The sequence below is a fragment of the Centropristis striata genome, chromosome 15, assembly GCF_030273125.1.
Source record: "Centropristis striata isolate RG_2023a ecotype Rhode Island chromosome 15, C.striata_1.0, whole genome shotgun sequence".
Taxonomy (NCBI): Eukaryota; Metazoa; Chordata; class Actinopteri; order Perciformes; family Serranidae; genus Centropristis; species Centropristis striata.
The window spans coordinates 3,751,095-3,769,556 of NC_081531.1; the positions used below are offsets into that span (position 1 = coordinate 3,751,095).

General features: G+C 34.9%; 1 protein-coding gene across 3 annotated transcripts in view; it reads left to right on the forward strand.

The window, feature by feature from the left end:
- The window catches only part of ntm (neurotrimin), a 702,168-nt gene that overhangs the window by 501,111 nt on the left and 182,595 nt on the right, over positions 1-18,462 (forward strand). For 2 of the 3 annotated variants that reach the window (XM_059351045.1, XM_059351047.1), the window contains exon 1: positions 6,087-6,739. In XM_059351045.1, coding sequence (XP_059207028.1) covers positions 6,567-6,739 — 173 coding nt within the window. In that variant the 5' untranslated portion in view covers positions 6,087-6,566. Of the gene's footprint in view, positions 1-6,086; positions 6,740-18,462 lie in introns of those variants that run through there. The other variant, XM_059351046.1, reaches the window with a different exon arrangement.

Consider the following 18,462-nt stretch of genomic DNA (forward strand, 5'->3'; position numbering starts at 1 on the left):
CAGGTCCATATTTTTCATAAATAATAAAGGAGAGATTTGAATCAGGATATTGACATTAAATGGCTGCATCATCAACAACAACACAGCTGGGGTCACGTGGATCCTTAATGGAGCTCTCTGACTTTAATGGCTGCTTCACTTTAACTGCCACTCAACTTCTAGCAGCCAATAAACATGCTTTCATCTCTTATCTAATAAATACATTCATTCAGTGTGGACATGAAGTCATCTACTCATAGTGAGTACATATACCTTTATTACAGCTTCTACATTCTATTGATATTTTAATGTTCGGTGTCATTGAAGGTGACATGGTGCATTTAGGGGCCCAGAGGCTGAGCTGTGGCCTCGGGACACTCTTTTGTCTGTAAAGGATCAAAAATATCACACGATAACCTTTTTTCCTTTTGCAAGCGAGCGTTGGCACAGTTGGAAAGCACTCTTACTGCACTTAACCCTCCTGTTACGTTCGTTTCTCAGGAGCAGCACTAATGTTCGTGGGTCAGTTTGACCCGGGCTTGTTTTATTATCCAAAAGTGTTGTAAACTAAAAAACCCATAAACACTGCATTTATAACTCCATTAGTGTCCATTTGAATCCATATTTAGTGCAATGGTGTTCTTTTCCTCTCAAATATGAGGTTCAATGACGATAATAAACCCGTTAAAACTTTTTTTTTTATGTGCATTGGAAAGACCTACATATAAAACACAGTGGTTTTACATGACATTGGTTTTAATTTTTTTTAAATGTATTTATTATTATTATCTATTTTCTTATTTAATTAATTTTAATGTTTTCTTACATTTTGAATTTTTTTCTTAAATATTTATACTTTATTACTTTATTTTTTTATTTATTTTTAACTTCAAAACTTTTTTTAGGTACAATGGAAATACCTACATGTAAAACACAATGGTTTTACATGACATTGATTTTTATTTAATAATTATTATTATTTTTATTTTGAATTTTTTTCTTTATTATTTTTTACTTTACTTTTTTTATGTTAAATTATTATATTTAATATTTGAATTATGATTCATAATTTTTTGATGACATTCATTTAAAAAATACAATATATATATATATATATATATATTTATATTACATGTTTAATTTCTTTTCATGAAAAATTACTTTTTTTTAGCTTTTTAAACTTTGAAATGTCTCAGTTAGACCCTCAACATAACAGGAGGGTTAATTAACGATGATAATAATGATTAATGATTAATTCCAACCAATTAAAAATGCTTCTGTTTTAATTAACTGCAAGAACAATACAGGAATTAAAAACTAAAGCAGCTACAACCCTGATTGCAAAAAAATTGGGATGCTGTGAAAAATATGAATAAAAACAGAATGCAATGATTTGCAAAACAAGTCATATAAACGTTTGTATTTACTAAATATGTAAACTTATTCTGCCTTCTGTTTTTATTTGCATTTTTCACATTTCACATGTGAACTTTTGTAGAATCTGGGTAAATGTAAATGGATTTCAGCCATATGTGGCGTTATGATTAATACCTGTGATGTTCAAATACATGAAAAAGACCTTTTAAAGACCACCTGCAGGTCAGAAATGTCACTCATGCATCACATAAAACAGGCCTTAATGCTACTAAACAATGTGTATTTACCTTAATGGACACACGACAGGAGTCCTCTCACTTATATGTTCATTTAATGACATGTAAGTGGTGCACAGAGCACATTTATATAGACCCTCGCAGCTACATGAACATATGAATTGTCACCACGGGAAGCTTTTTCATTTCTTTAGAATGAATGCCAACATGACCATTTTAATCTCATGTACAGTCAGGGAAAAAATCATTAAACCACCCTTGTTTTCTTGTTTCCAAAATAGCTGATAAGAGTTGAATTTAACAGCTGATATCTAGACATTTAACATGGTTTTATTGATAATAACCAAGATCATTATCAATAAAACCATGTTAAATGTCCAGATATCAGCTCTTAGATTAAACTCTTATCAGCTACTTTTGCTGTTTTCATTATATTTGTGCTAACAAATGTACCTTTAGTTGTAGTAGGCATTAAAATGAACAAGAAATTTAGCAAACCAGGTGGTCTAATCGTTTTTTCCATGACTGTATGACGCACTAACAATGGGTGTTCCTCAAGGTTATATGCTGGGCCCATCCTTTTTTCATTTTGATATTAATGATCCTTTAGTTGTACCAGGCATTAATATGAACAAGAAACTGAAGAAAACAAGGGTGGCCTAATCATTTTTTCCTGTATTTTTGGTCAATTTGTGTCTATTTCAATAATTTTGTGTCATTTTTAGTAATTTTTCCATCTAATTTGGTCAATTTGTATCTTTTTGGGTCATTTTTACATCTATTTTGGTCAATTTGTGTCTATTTCGATAATATAATATTTTTTTTCCATGACTGTAGATTGCAAATAAGCTGTATAATCTTTTAAAAGAAAATCCCACAGTGAAAAAAGATGCAAATTGAGCAAATTGAGAATTTTTTTTGTTGTCTAGTTTATTTTTCATGCTTGGGTAATTATTTTTATTCCACTCTAAAATATTTTGAGATAAACCATTATGGATTAAAGATACTTTGATTAGTCAGTTACTCATTCAGCAATTCAAATCATTTTTTAAAAATTATTTCTTATATTTTAAGCAAAAATGTGATGTTCTGATGGCTTTAATGACCTTTCTTTCACAAGACAAATAAATAAATAAAATATATACAATAATCCAATGGTAGATATGTGTGCATTGTTACACACAATAATGAACAATAAAGCTACCAGACGTAATTATTTCCATTTTAATTAGATATTTCCGTTTTTTTTCAAGTGAATGCAATAAGCTTTCATATCTGATTAAGTTTTATTTTAAAATAAATAAAAGAAGGCATTTTTTTTTTATACCAAATAACAAAAGTATAAATATGATGCTGTATGGAACACAAGTGAAAGCTAAATAATTGTGGGTTTTTTCTACCACAAACAAATCTGAATATGTCAATTTGGGCTTTTGTGTGATCGTGATAAACATGTTTTTCTATCAGTGTGTGAGTGGGGAACATAATCAACACTTGTGGGGTATTATAGGCTGTTATATATGAACATAATTGGTATTCAGGATAAAAAATACCCCCTTTGAACAATAACTATACGTTCTGTGGTTAAATACCAGAGGCTCAGCAGAATTTAAATAATCTATAAAGTCCATATGGAGCAGCAGACCAACTGCCCACGCCATAACTTGTCCTTTATTTATTTATTTTTATTTTTTTTTGCATGCATATTTGATGCAAATGTGAATGCATGCTGCTCACCACCAGCCCAACTGTCCTCCTGTTGACTGCAGACGCAAATCACATCTTTCTTTATTTTCCTCTTTTGAACATGATTCGTGTCTTTTTGTAGTTTCTATGCATAATTAGGCAGCATATTAACAGTTAAATGACCTATGTGATGCAATTAAATTAGGATTAAATTCCCTATTGGAATAAATCCAGTGTAAACTTCAGTCAAACTCTTTTTTTATTCACCCGTCTTGAAAACAATGGGGTGAATTGTGTCCCTGGAGAAAACACTTGCAAATAAAATTATATACAGTCATGGAAAAAATGATTTTCTTCAATTTGTTGTTCATTTTAATGTCTGGTACAACTAAAGGTACATTTGTTTGGACAAATATAAAGATAACAACAAAAATAGCTCATAACAGTTTATTTTAAGAGCCATTTTCCATGTATTTTTTTGATAAGTACCAAAATCATTATCAAGAAAATCAAAATATCAGTCAAAAAATGAGAATTTTACTTCAGCAGAAGCCTAAATTTCACCAAACTGCACATTATTTTAAAAATAAATAAAATGATGCATTTAAATAAGTGTACTGCAGTCATGAAAGAAAAAAAGACTTTGCATGCCAAATAAAAAAAATGTTAATGTGGTGCTGTAGAATTAAAAACTAAATATTTTGGGTTTTTAACTACTAGTTGGACACCACAAACAGTCTAAATATGTCAACTTGGCCTTTTTTCCCCCACTTTTTAACATGACTCGTGTTTTTTTTTGTAGTTCATATGCATAATTAGGCAGCATATTAGCAGTTTAATCACCTATGTGATGCATTTTTTGCTTGTTTTTTTATGTTAAATAACTTGGCAAATAAACACTCGCAACCTAAATTTCACCAGACTGCACTTTCTTTTAAAAATAAATAAAAGGAGGCATTTAAATAAATGTACTGCAGTCCTGAAAGAGAGAAAAAACCACTGGTTGGACACCACAAACAATCTGAATATGTCAACTTGGGGTTTTATTTGCATGCATATCTGATGCAAATATATTTGATGCAAATGCAAACTTGGCATCTCTCTGTCTTTTTCCCCTCTTTTGAATATGACTCATTTTTTTGTAGTTTATATGCATAATTAGGCAGCATATCAGCAGTTTAATCACCTATGTGATGCAATTTCTGCTTGTTTTTTATGTTAAAGAACTTGGTAAAACCCTCCAGCAGCCGCTACCGGAGCACCAGTGAGGAGGGATTATCTATTCTAGTCTTTTTTCCCTATAAAGAGCAAACAGTGGGTGTGTTCCAGAGCAGTGAGACAGGGTCGAGTGTCCCTGGAAAAAAACTACATACATTTGCATGCTAAATGAAAAAAATCAGACTTGCAACGCAAGCCTAAATTTCACCAGACTTCACTTTCTATTAAAGATAAATAAAAGGGAGCATTTAAAATACTGCATCCATGAAGGAAAAAAAACACTTTGCATGCCAAATAATGCCAAAACAGTATAGAACACAACTATAAAACAATATTTGTGGTGTTTTTTCCAACCACAAGCAAATCTTAATATGTAAACTTGGACTTTTATGTAATTGTGATGAACATGTTTTTCTATGTGTGTGAATGGAGAACATAATCAACACGTATTGTAGGCTGTTATGCACGGACATCATAGGTATACAAGATTCAAATAGCCTACCAACTGCCTACGCGATAAGATGACCTTTATTTATTTTATTTTTTTGCATGCATATTTGATGCAAATATGCAGTTTAGTCAGCTGTGTGCTGCAATTTCTGCTTGTTTTTTATGTTAAATAACTTGGCAAATAAACACTTGCAGCCTAAATTTCACCAGACTGCACTTTCTTTTAAAAATAAATAAAAGGAGGCATTTAAATAAACATACTGCAGTCCTGAAGGAAAGAAAAAAACACTGGTTGGACACCACAAACAATCTGAATATGTCAACTTGGGTTTTTTTTTTGCATGCATATTTGATGCAAATATATTTGATGCAAATATGCATGCATGCTGCTCACCACCACCCCAACTGTCCTGCTGTGACGTAGCAGACAGAAAGTGCTCATAACACAACACAAGGCTCCGGAGGAACTCAATGACTGCAGATGCAAAAGCAAACTTGGCATATTTCTCTTTATTTTCCTATTTTGAACATGACTCGTGTCTTTTTTTAGTTTTTTATGCATAATTAGGCAGAATATTAGCAGTTTAATCACCTATGTGATGCAATTTTTGCTTGTTTTTTATGACTTCTTGTGTTTAAGAACTTGGCAATAGCAGCCACTACCGGACCACCAGTAAGGAGGGATTATCTATTCTAGTCTTTTTCCCCCTATACAAACAGTAGACAGTGGATGTGTTCCAGAGCAGTGAGACAGGGTCGAGTGTCCCTGGAACAAAACTATATACATTTGCATGCTAGATGATAAAAATCTTGTGTCTTTTTGTAGTTTATATGCATAATTAGGCAGCATATTAGCAGTTTAATCGCCTATGTGATGCATTTTCTGCTTGTTTTTTATGTTAAATAACTGCACTTTCTTTTAAAAATAAATAAAAGGAGGCATTTAAATAAATGTACTGCAGTCCTGAAAGAAAAAAGAAAGAAAAAAAAAACACTGGTTGGACACCACAAACAATCTGAATATGTCAACTTGTTTTTTTTTTGCATGCATATTTGATGCAAATATGCATGCATGCTGCTCACCACCAGCCCAACTGTCCTCCTGTGACGTAGCAGACAGAAAGTGCTCATAACACAACACAAGGCTCCGGAGGAACTCAATGACTGCAGATGCAAATCGCAAACTTGGCAGATCTCTCTTTTTTATGGATTTTTTGTAGTTTATATTCATAATTAGGCAGCATATTAGCAGTTTAATCACCTGTGTGATGCAATTCCTGCTTGTTTTTCATGTTAAAGAACTTGGTAAAACCCTCCAGCAGCCGCTACCGGAGCACCAGTGAGGAGGGATTCTTTCTTATTTCCCTTATAAAGAGAAACAAACAGTAAAAGGTGGATGTGTTGGAGAGCAGAGAGGTAGGGTCGGGTCTCTCCTCCCCTGCTCACACACCACCACCACCACCACCACCACCGCGGATACCTGGCGAGAAGATTTGGATTAAGACTAATGAACTGTGGGTAAATAATCTCCACGGGAGGGACCGTTCACGGGGCGAACACAGACTCATTGTCTCGCTGTGGGATTTTTTTTTTTTTTCTACACCTCTCTGGCTGGAGACGATGTCTGTCCGGGGATACTTTGTCGCTTTTTCCAAATGCTCCGTGCTTCTTTCTCTGAGGATTTTGCTTCTTGTGCCTGCAGGGTTGCCAGTCCGCAGCCAAGGGGATTCTCAGTCCGACAACAAAGTGATGGACAATATCACCGCCCGGCAAGGAGAGACTGTCTTTCTCAGGTGAGTCCATATTTCTCCTTTTTTTCTCCTCCTCCCTCTCTTCTCTTCTTGCTGCTGCTGGTGCTGGATTTTTTTTTCTTTCTCCCCAAAGTTGCGCGCTGCCTGCAGCCTTTTGCGTAATTGAAGTATTTAGAGTCTGCAGAAACAGAGACATGGCTGAAGTGTTGTCTGTTTTATCATGTTCCCGCTGTTGGAAGAAGAAGAAAAAAAAAGGGGGGATTTCAGAGGATTAGTCTGTGGAAAACACTCAATTCAGAAGCGATACTCTACTAATCTTTAGCAGCTGTTAACGAGAGACTTAGTGGTTTTAATTGTTGTGTGACGGTGCAGAACTAAAGGTGCAAGAGGAAAAAAAGAGTGTCTCAGAAAGGAGAGAAAGAGTAGAAACTGTGTGCAAGGTGAAAAAAGAGAGGAGAAAAGACAGCTAGTGTAACTGGTGCTGGTGCAGGAATGGTTGACGAGCAATTGTTGAAGATGGGAGATTGTCTGTTGGTGACCTTTCCCCTCCTCAGAGCCCTCAGAGGCTTAGTGGACATAGAAGGATTTATGGGGCTTTCAAGTGCTGTCGGGAATGTCCAATGTAACATGAGCAATAATCACAATGGCCAAAGGAAGGATTTTCTTTGATAGCAGAGTTGGCGAGATGTGAAGCGTGGGAGGTGGAGGGCACCGGAGCAGCGGGAACAGTTGATGGCTAAAGTGTTGCTGCTGCTTCTCACTGTACACATGAAAGAATGAGTCAAAGGAAGTGATGAGGAAGTCTGTTTTCAGGCTGTCTAGACGTCTTGAGGAGGGCGATATGGACCAGAAGTCATATCCAGATATGTTGAGGCTGAATATCGACAAGGCTGGATTAGCCATATGGGCAACTGGGCAATTAGCCAGAGGCCAACGACCTCTAAAGCCTTATTGTTATTATTATTATTATTATTATTATTATTATTATTATCATTATTACTATTATTATTATTATTATTATTACTATTATTATATTTTATATATATTATTATTTTATTTATTTATAATTATTTTATTTTTTTATTTTATATTGTTAATATTTATTATTACATATTATATTATATATTATATACTGTACTATTATTATTATTATTACTATTATATATTATATATCATGTTATTTTCTTTTATTTATTTATAATTATTTTATTAATTTAATTTTATTTATTTTTATTTTATATTGTTTCTATTTATTATAACATATTATATTAATTATTCATAATTGTTTTATTTTTTATTTTATATTGTTACTATGTATTATTACATATATTATATATTATATATTATATACTGTACTATTATTAATATTATATACTGTCTAGTCACTATAGCATTGTTGCCATCATATCAGTATAATTGCCATCATCTTCCCTAGCAACTGATCTTCTTTTAACTTCTTATGTGTCCTTGTTTTTTTCTATCTATCTATCTATCTATCTATCTATCTATCTATCTATCTATCTATCTATCTATCTATCCATCTATCCATCTATCTATCTATCTATCTATCTATCTATCTATCTATCTATCTATCTATAATATCTGGTTATCTCTCTCTTATATATTAAACTGTCCATCGGAGCCGTTGATCAAAAATGAATTTTGAGGTGATTTCAGGGTGATTTCTGTTTAATCAAAATGCTGCTTGATTCTAGATTCTTGATTTTGTGATGACTCTATCAATTCAATACATTAGTGCTGCTGGGAATAATTGTTGTTATATAAATACTGGATGATTTGAAAGTGGTTGCTTACTTACTTTATTGTGAAAATTGAGGACACTTCCTTCCCGATCGTTTTCTATGTTTTTGTACGGTGTCCTTGAGAGCCAAGAAAGGCGCCTTCAAAATAAAATGTATTGAACGTATTCTATGCATGCCATACCGACGCACAATGCACCCGGTAGTGTCTGTAGAAGACGAGGCGCCCTTTCCCTTTTTATTGACTGAAATGTAAACTCATCTGCAGCTATATTTAGTGTACAGTCATGGAAAACAATATCAAAACACCCTTGTTCCCTCAATTTCTTGTTCATTTTAATGCAAGGTTCAACTAAAGGTACATTTGTTTGGACAAATATAATGATAACAACAAAAATAGCTTATAAGAGTTTAATTTAAGAGCTGATATCTAGACATTTAACATGGTTTTATTGTTTATGATTTTGGTTATCATTAAGAAAAGCAGAAGAGATCTCAGCAAACATTTAAAGGTTAGTTCCTCTATTGAACTACAGGTCAAGGGGGGACCTGAAAACCAGTTAGAACTGAATCAGGGTGCAGCTATTTCAGTAAAAATAAAACATACACATAGTCCTCAAAAAAGGGAACTAAGAAACATAGAAGAACTGTATACAGTTGTTTTGAGACTTATGTAATGATCATATCTAGAAAAACAGAACCGGGGCTTTTAGAGCTCCGGCTCTAACAAGACACTACTGAATGCACCAAGTATGTGTGCGAATTGCCGTGCTGTGAATGTTAGATTTCTCTCCGTACAGCTGCTGATAGATTATAATTTCCTTTGCTCTTTCCCAACATTCACCTGTTCCTCCTGGTTTATTGATTTGATTTATCTATTTCTCTGCCCTCAGCTCCACGTTTAGCTCCACATTTGGTCTTTCTGTTTACTTCTCAGGCAACTTAAAAACAGTAGTGGAGCATAATAAGGTCGACTCTGATTGGCTGTTGTCACGCACATTTCCGACATGTTTGATCGAGTAAAAAAGCTCACAGCTGATCACCGTAATCCACCTGAAATTTATCACAATCACTAATCGCCCAGGCCTAACACCAAATATCTTCTATCTAGGTTGTCACGATACTAAAATTTTCAACTCGATACAGATACTCAGGAAAATATTCGATACTCGATACCATTTTCGATACCACCAGGATAAAAACAAAGACCCCAACATTTAACAGAATTATTTTCATTAACAAGAAAAATGCAACATGTAAAAATGAACAGAACCACAGGTTAAATATTTGTAATAAAAAACAGTTGTGCAAAGCTTCAGGTCTGAGGTAGTGCAAAAAATAAATAAATACAATAAACAATAACATTTAGAACAATATTTTGGGCTGTGTGTGTTGCTATTTGGTTGCAGGTCGACATTTATGTAAACTTATTAACTCTATGTTTATGTACACTGATACTGTGTGTCTTTTTTTGGTATTTTTGTCTTTTTTAAATACTTTTGTGTCTTTTTTTAATAATTGTGTGTCTTTTTTAAATAAATTTGTGTTTTTTTCATTTTTATGTGTCTTTTTTGGTAATTCTGTGTCTTTTTTTGGTAATTTTGTGTCTTTTTTTAAATAATTTTGTCTCTTTTTTTAGTAATTTTGTGTCTTTTTTTGGTCATTTCGTGTCTGTTTGGTGTCATGTTGTGTCTTTTTAAAATAATTTTTTGGGTATCGATACTTTTGAAAATGAGTATCGTATCCGGATACAACATTTTAGTATGGACACTTTTTGGAGTATCGATACTTTTGACAACCCTACTTCTATCCATTTTTCCGTGTTGAAAACATTTGTTGCTGCTGTTAGCCAGCCACTAGCTGTCTACATGGAGCCTTTCAGTTGTGTCTATCGACCAATAAGTGTCTGTGTCCGTGACTTGTCACCCACTGAGAGGCTGTGTTTATCTGGATGTGGATAAAAGCGTCTGTAGAATGGTAGACTACTGTGTGGCAGCTCTGCTCTCAAATGCATTGAACAAACATCATTATCCTCTTTTCCTTCGATCCAAGAACGATCAACCCTCCATCGCCACATCAGCACATTTAGTTAGTAGGATATCAAACGAATTGGGCTGCAAAAGTTTTTATAGCAAATCATTTTTTTCATACCATATTATAGGTTTCATCACAACAGCGTCTTCCTATCAGTAATCTTTGGCTAACAATTTAATCAATTACACAACCCATTGAAGAAAAATCCAAGAACTTTGAATTACTTTGGCACAAAAAAATGATTAGACCACCCTGGTTTTCTCCAATTTCTTGTTCATTTTAATACCTGGTACAACTAAAGGTACATTTGTTTGGACAAAAATAATGATAACAACAAAAACGGCTCATAAGAGTTTAATTTAAGAGCTGATATCTAGACATTTAACATGGTTTTATTGATAATAACCACACTCATAATCAAGAAAAAATTGTAAATGTGGTGCTGTACAATTGAAAACTAAATATTTTGGGTTTTCAACTACTGGTTGGACACCACAAATAATCTGAATATGTCAAGTTGGCCTTTTTTTTTCTCCTCTGTTTCCATGCATAATTAGGCAGCATATTTGCAATTTAACTACCTATGTGATGCAATTTCTGCTTGTTTTTTTATGTCAAATATCATGATAACAACAAAAATATAATATAATAGTTTAATTTAAGAGCTGATATCTAGACATTTTCCATGGTTTTATTGATAATAACCAAACTCATTATCAAGAAAACCATGGAAAATGGCTCTATTTGCCCAAACAATTGTACCTTTAGTTGTACCAGGCATTAAAATGAACAAGAAAATGAAGAAAACAAGGGTTTAATATTTCATTTCCATGTATTTTCTCATTAAATACTGCAAGATGTTGTATCTAGAACATCTGATCTGGAGTCACTAAGTCACATTAATTCATAAGCCTTTATCCTTTGTGCTCCAGCTGGTCATCTTTAAGGTCAGCAAGAGTTCAACTTGACAGTTGCTTCATTTATTGAGAGTTCAGAGTGAAGGAATGAGACAGGGACTCCAACCAGTCATGTCATTAGTTTATGAAGCCCTCTCTCTGCCCTGTGTCAGCCTGACAGGGAGCCATTTCAGTTTTCATAAGTGCGATGTATTACATTGGTTTTCAGGTTAAAAAGGAATAAAAAGGACACCTGGTGGCTTTCTGGAACAGCTCTTATGAATCCACATGTCCTCCAAAGATCCCTCCTCTTGGATCATTATCTGTAGGAAGTATATATTCGTATAGTGGGAGATTGTATTTTGTAGCTAATGGTAATGCTTCTTACTAGTGTAACCTTAAATAACACATAAACGCTATTTTGTGTATTTTTTTAGTCAATTTTGGTCATTTTCTTGTGTGTTTTTTTAGTAATTTTGTGTCTTTTTGGGTCATTTTGTGTTTTTTTGGGTCTTTATTGGTAATTTTGTGTCTTTTTTGTCATTGTGTTTCTTTTTTAGGCCGTTTTGTGTCTTTTTGTGGTCATTTTGTCTTTTTGTGGTCATTTTGTGTGTTTTTTTGTCATTTTGTGTCTTCTTTTGTCATTTGTTGTCATTATTTTGTTGTTTTTGTATCTTTTTTTGGTCATTTTGTCTCTTTTTCGTCATTTTTTGTCTTTTGTAAGCGATTTTGTGTCTTTTTTGTCAATTTTTTGGTCATTTTACAACATTCGTGTTTATCACACCAGTGCAGTTCCAGTAGGAAGTATTCGTGTAGTGCCAGATTGTATTTTGTAGCTAATGCTAATGCGTCTTGCTAGTGTGACCGTAAATAACACAGAAATGCTATCTTTCCGTCCGTATAATGCTTAGTTGTCAGTTAATAAAGTTTTGTTTTTACTGTTTTCAATGGATCAAACTGATGCGGAAGAAAGAGCTTAAATCTCCACTTAGCATGCAAATGGTGAGATAGCACATAAGAAAACATTAACATGAACCCAATTAGCTGATATACTATACTGCATGTAAGTATCTCACATCAAATGATTATGGGCATTACGCTAAGCAACATGAATGTCATCCCTGAATTACATAGTAATGCAACATAAGAAGTGAATAAAGCTAAATATCCGCTTAGCATGCTAATCGCTAATGCTAATGTCTTACTTTACTTTAAAACACTTACTTTTCATAAGGTACCACACCATCCAGCACATTCACATTGAACATTGATATTCACTAGCCTAGGTCACAGTAAATTTTGCCTTCATTTCCTTTGTCTGATCCATCTTTATTATGTATGAAAAAACTTGACAAAGATGAAAACGAAGGACATACCAGCTAGTTTTAATTAGTTTTGTAACCACACAATACAGTTTCAGTTAATTATCATTATCATGTAACCTTTAACCCTTAAAACAAAGTCTGAAATCTAAAAAAAAAAAAGCCTTTAAAGAAGTGAGGACCGGCCGAAATGTCCTCACTTTGCAAAAATGTCCTCACTCTGTTGGTTAAAAACGTGTCCCGGTCCACACTATGTAGGACGAACAAGAACACACACACACACACACACACACACACACACACACACAGACTTGCTTTACAGATAGATTTACACTCCTCACTTCTCTTAAGCAAAGATATGAAAAATATCTCTCTTTGAACTAAATGCTGAATAGAAATGTTGAATAACCACATTTTGAATTCTGAGCACACGAGGCAGCGCGGTGCAGTCGAAGGCTCTTGTTGAAGCACTTGACAGTTGCAGTCAAGTGATATATTGTCCTGACTTTGAGCCTTCACTTCCGTCCTCCTCCAGGACAATGGACAGCGTACTGCCATAACCATAATTGCAGGCTTTAAGTGGTGGCAGCCAGAGAACCAATCAGTAACAATCCCATGTTCCTGCTGCATGCCATACTGACAAAGCTCATTACTTTTTCCGATCAATTACGTATTACTATATATATAAGCCGCCCTGCACAATAGAGCTTGCACGGCGGATGGAAAACACATCACAATTTTGCTCCTGTCCCTGTGAAAATTGGCATGCAGCGCCATTATTTCTCCACTGTTGTGTTCAGAGCTGCACAGGTCAATGGGACCGGTGAATCTGAACATGCTATGATGTTCATCAATCCTCCGGGCGGAGCAGTAATGGCTGTTTCAGTCTTAAATTGATTCACACATCTACTTTGCTCTTTCATCTTGTTGTTGAGTGCTCACTCATAGAATCACATGGGTTGAAAAAGGCATTTCAATCTAAAGTGCATGCTGTTATGAAGCTGGATGCTCAAGTTGTAACGCTGTCCGGCTTTTCTATAGTGGCTGCTTCAAAGTAAATTCAGTTTTCTACAGCTCGTGGTTTTCCTATGAAGTCAGGCTCTTATCAGTTTAAGAGATGGAAGGGATCATGGTGTGGATTGATGCTGCAGTTGTTGAGTAAGTAGGTGAAACTAAATGGCTGAATGGTGTTTATTTTAGGTGTGTGTCTGATTTTGGTGTTAATGTTAGTTTTCTCAGGAACAGCATAATGTTTAATTATCCAAATGTGTCAGAAACCAAAAAATCCCAATAAACATTGTTCATATTTCATCATTAACTCCATTTCCAACCATTTCAATCAATGTTTGGTGCAATGGTGTTCTTTTCCTCTCACAGATCAGGTTCAATAAGGATAATTCACTTGTTTTTCATAAAAAAATGCATGTTTAAACTTTTTTTTTAATGTACATTGGAAAGACCTACATATAAATACCTAAAAAAAAAACGTTTCCAAATGGCCATTCCAGCATTTCAACGCCAATGTTCCATATTCTTGAGAATTTAAAGTTAATTGCTCTTAAAAAAGTAGCCTGGGTATACCCATACTGCCTTGCGCGCTTGATTTAATTTCGAACTGCAAGACAGTCTGGTGTCTATGGCCGTTTCTTAGCCCTGTTTTAGGGATCCAATCACAGAACGGGGAGGAACGGCAAGACGATGACGCGTACTACTGGACAGACGGAAGTTTGTAGTTTTGTAGTTTTCTTACGGATCCAACATGGCTGCAGCAGACGTGAAGCTCTCTTTGGATCTAGCTGTAGACAGTGTTCTAGATAGTTTACAGCCAAAGTAACACTCTCTCACAGACACACACACACACACACACACACACCCGGTAGAGTGAGCTGAAACTACGGAGCAGCCAGAGTCAGAACATGCTGCAGAAAAACGTTGCAGAAGCAGAATTGAGCATTTTAGTCTCAAAGTAGAGATGGGCTAGTCTGGCTATGTAAACATCAATTTCTGTTGCTCTGCTACGTCATCTGGTATAACTGATCTGATTGGCTAAGAGCTACCTACAGACGCTTTTGATAGACATTCGTAGCGCCCAATAAACGGTTCCGGAGGATCGTAAACCACACCTCCTCTACGGAGAAATGAACGGCTGGTTTCCAGACTAGATCTCATTTGTGATTAGTCTGGTGTTAGCCAGGCTAGACAAACTGTCTAAAAAAAACTAAAAAAAAACAGTTTCCAAACAGCCATTCCAGCTTTTCAACGCCAATGTTCCATATTCTTGAGAATTAAAAGTCAATTGCTCTTAAAAAGGATGTACTTGTATCATTATGCTCTAATATCATCATATCAGCAGCATTAGAAAAAACAACAACACCAACAATATTATCATTTATTGTCGTAGTTTCTGGGAAAATATATGGTCCTAAAAATGTGTTTATTGTGACAGGCCTACACCAGAGGTCAAAGGTCAAAGGTCAGTGTCGTCTGTAGGTGTAACGTCAGCTGAGGTGATAAAGACAGAGACTTACAGACTGTTGGGAAGGTGAAATGCTGCTGTCCTCCTTCGGGAGTAATTTAGGTTTAGTCTGGTTGACAGAGGTGATCCGGTCAGCTATTTTTGGCAGATATTTCTCATTTTTATTTTGCAAATTTAATGGACTTCCTCCGAACAATAACAGAGAGCCGCCGTGGCCGTGTCAGCAATCAGCTGCTATCTGGGCCACAGCAGACAGACACACACACATAGAGCCTTATGTAAAAAAAACAGATAGCAGCCAATCCTACACTCAAGGAGTTATTTTTATTTTTCTCCATACTATTCCATATTCTCCTGAGAAGCCAGTTTTGTAAATGGGACCATTGACTATCCAGCGGTGTGACCAGGCTGACTGCCAGTTTACACTGTTTTAATATATATAATATACAGCTCTGGAAAAAAATAACAACAACTGATCAGCTGAACCAAATCTGATTTTATGAGGAATATTATAAAAACCACTGCTGTGATTAAAGATTGACATTATCTCACCAATAATGCTTTCTAAACTCTTCCTAAGTTAAAATATTAGTGTTGTGTTGTTTAATAATTAATATAAACATGTTTTCTTTGCATTATTCAACGTTTGAAAACACAACATGTATCTTTTTTGTTATTTTGGCCAGTTGTCATTTCCTGCCAATAAATGCTCTAAATGGAAATATTTTAATTTTAAATTAGAGAGGCATGTTGTCAGCACTTTATAACTTAAGAAAACACATGCAAATACATAAAACACAGGCAATGTGGGGACAATTTGACAACACAAACGCAGCATTTAGCCGGTGTTAGCCGACAATCGATAGCATGCTAACGTTAGTCGACAATCGATAGCATGCTAATGTTAGCCAACAATCGAAAGTGTGCTAACATTAGCGGGCTAGCAAGAACAAGACCAACTCAGTGCCATTGAGAGAGACCAACTAAAACGTGTATCATTCATTTATTTGATTTGTTTAACTGCAATGTGATTGATACGGGCTAGCAGGCTAACGCTATATATCACGTTATAACATGAAAATACCATTATCTTGTAATAACTTGATAATACCACAAGCGTGTCCAGACGTGTGCATCACTTTTAAGTGTCCTCTGGAAACACTTCTGTTGTGTTGTGGTCTTTGCAGTGTTTTCTAAATGCTGCTTGTGTTGTCAAATTGATGAAGATGTTTTCTGTATTTGCATGTGTTTTATTAAGTTGCAGCGCTGTGAGCTCTCCGTAGTTTCAACCACAATGACCTGTAAGTCTGCTGCTGCATTTATTTAACTCTAGGGAAGTTTTTACAGGTTGATGTGCTGACAACAGGACAAAAAAAATGGGATTGAGTTTTTTAAGCTCACAGGATATAAGAGGTTAAACAGTAAAGAGACCAAACAGTTGGCAGCAGTGTGTGTGGTACAGGTCGGCCACCCTCCATTAGCTCGCTGAGCCACTTTGTGTTACATTTATAGTCCCGGTGAGATTGAGATGTATTGCGTTGCTCTGGCAGCAGAGATGTTATAGACGTGGGACTGGCCCCCCCCGCTGAGATCTGAGATAACAAGCTCCCAACTGCCAAAACTCAGGGTGGCATCACATTTTAAATAAAAGATTCCCAGAGCGTTTTTTATTTGTTTTCTTGTTATTTTTTGCACTGCAGCCTAATTTATGGACTTAAATTAATAACACAAATCACAAATTATCAGCGTGTCTCACTGTGAGCTGAGCTCTGACTGCTAAATCTCCAAGGAACGAGCAGAATAGAAGATTTTATGATAAGACACAAAATTATTAAAAAAGACACAAAATTACCAAAAAAGACATAAAATTACCAAAAAAGACATAAAATTACTGAAAAAGACACAAAATTATTAAAACAAGACACAGAATTACCAAAAAAAAACACAAAATTATGAAAAACAGACACACAATTACCGAAAAAGACACAAAATTATGAAAAAAAGACAAAGAATTACCAAAAAAAGACACAAAATTACCAAAAAAAAGACACACAATTATTAAAAAAACACAGAATTACCAAAAAAGACACAAAATTACCAAAAAATACAAAATAATGAAAAAGACAGAATTACCCCAAAAAAGACACAAAATATTAAAAAAGACACAAAATTATTAAAAAAAGACAAAGAATTACCCAAAAAAGACACAAAATATTAAAAAAGACACAAAATTATTAAAAAAAGACAAAGAATTACAAAAAAACCCACAAAATTATTAAAAAAACACAGAATTATCAAAAAAGACACAAAATTACCAAAAAATATTGAAAAAGACACAGAATTACCCAAAAAAAGACACAAAATATTAAAAAAGACAAAAAATTATTAAAAAACTACACAGAATTACCAAAAAAGACACAAAATTAAAAAGAGAAATGTCACACTGTGTAAAAGCCCCTTGTGTGATGCACTTTTAACTAACTTTCTATTACTGACATGTGAAACAGGTGGACTCCAGAGGGTTAATAACACAAATGACCAGCGTATCTCACTGTGAGCTGAGTTTTTATAATAATAACATGTCCTTTTCCTTCCTGTTGATTACATACTGCACAACAAGCAGCAGACGGCGTCTGGAAAAGACAATTTTTGTACCAAACTGTGATGCAGTTTGATTGCAGCCAGAAGGAGACAGACAAGGGAAGTGTTTTCTGTCTGATTGATGGAGCCGGTGGAGTTTTGCTTCACAAAGACCACATCATCACCGCGGCGACGAAAGCAAAATCAAGAAGTATTTTAAATTAGCGGCGATGAATCTCTATTCATAATAAATGGCCTGCTATAAATGTACAGCACTGTGCTTTACATAAAACAGACTGTATAACTGGAATAGATGAGAAGACATTAATTTCCCAAGGCTTCGCCTCATTCAAATGGATTTAAAAGGAGACAGGCCGACTCCTGAGACTGCGATTAATGAATGTCGCCGCGGTGACCGAGGTGAGCCGCCAACCTCCCGAGACGCTTATCTACCTGAGCAGACCCACGCTGGTCCCACCACCACACCATGTTCACATCCACTCCTTTCTCTGCTGCTTGTCTAATGAACGCATTCAGGATTCAGGTCAGATGTTGCAGGAACGAAGTCTTTGTAGCAAACAGAACAGGAGAAGCTTTTTAATTGCCTTGATATTTACTTTGCATGTTGTTGACACACGTATGAGTTTGTATTGTCACATTCATATTTTATTGTGACTTTTAATCTAAGTCCTTTGCT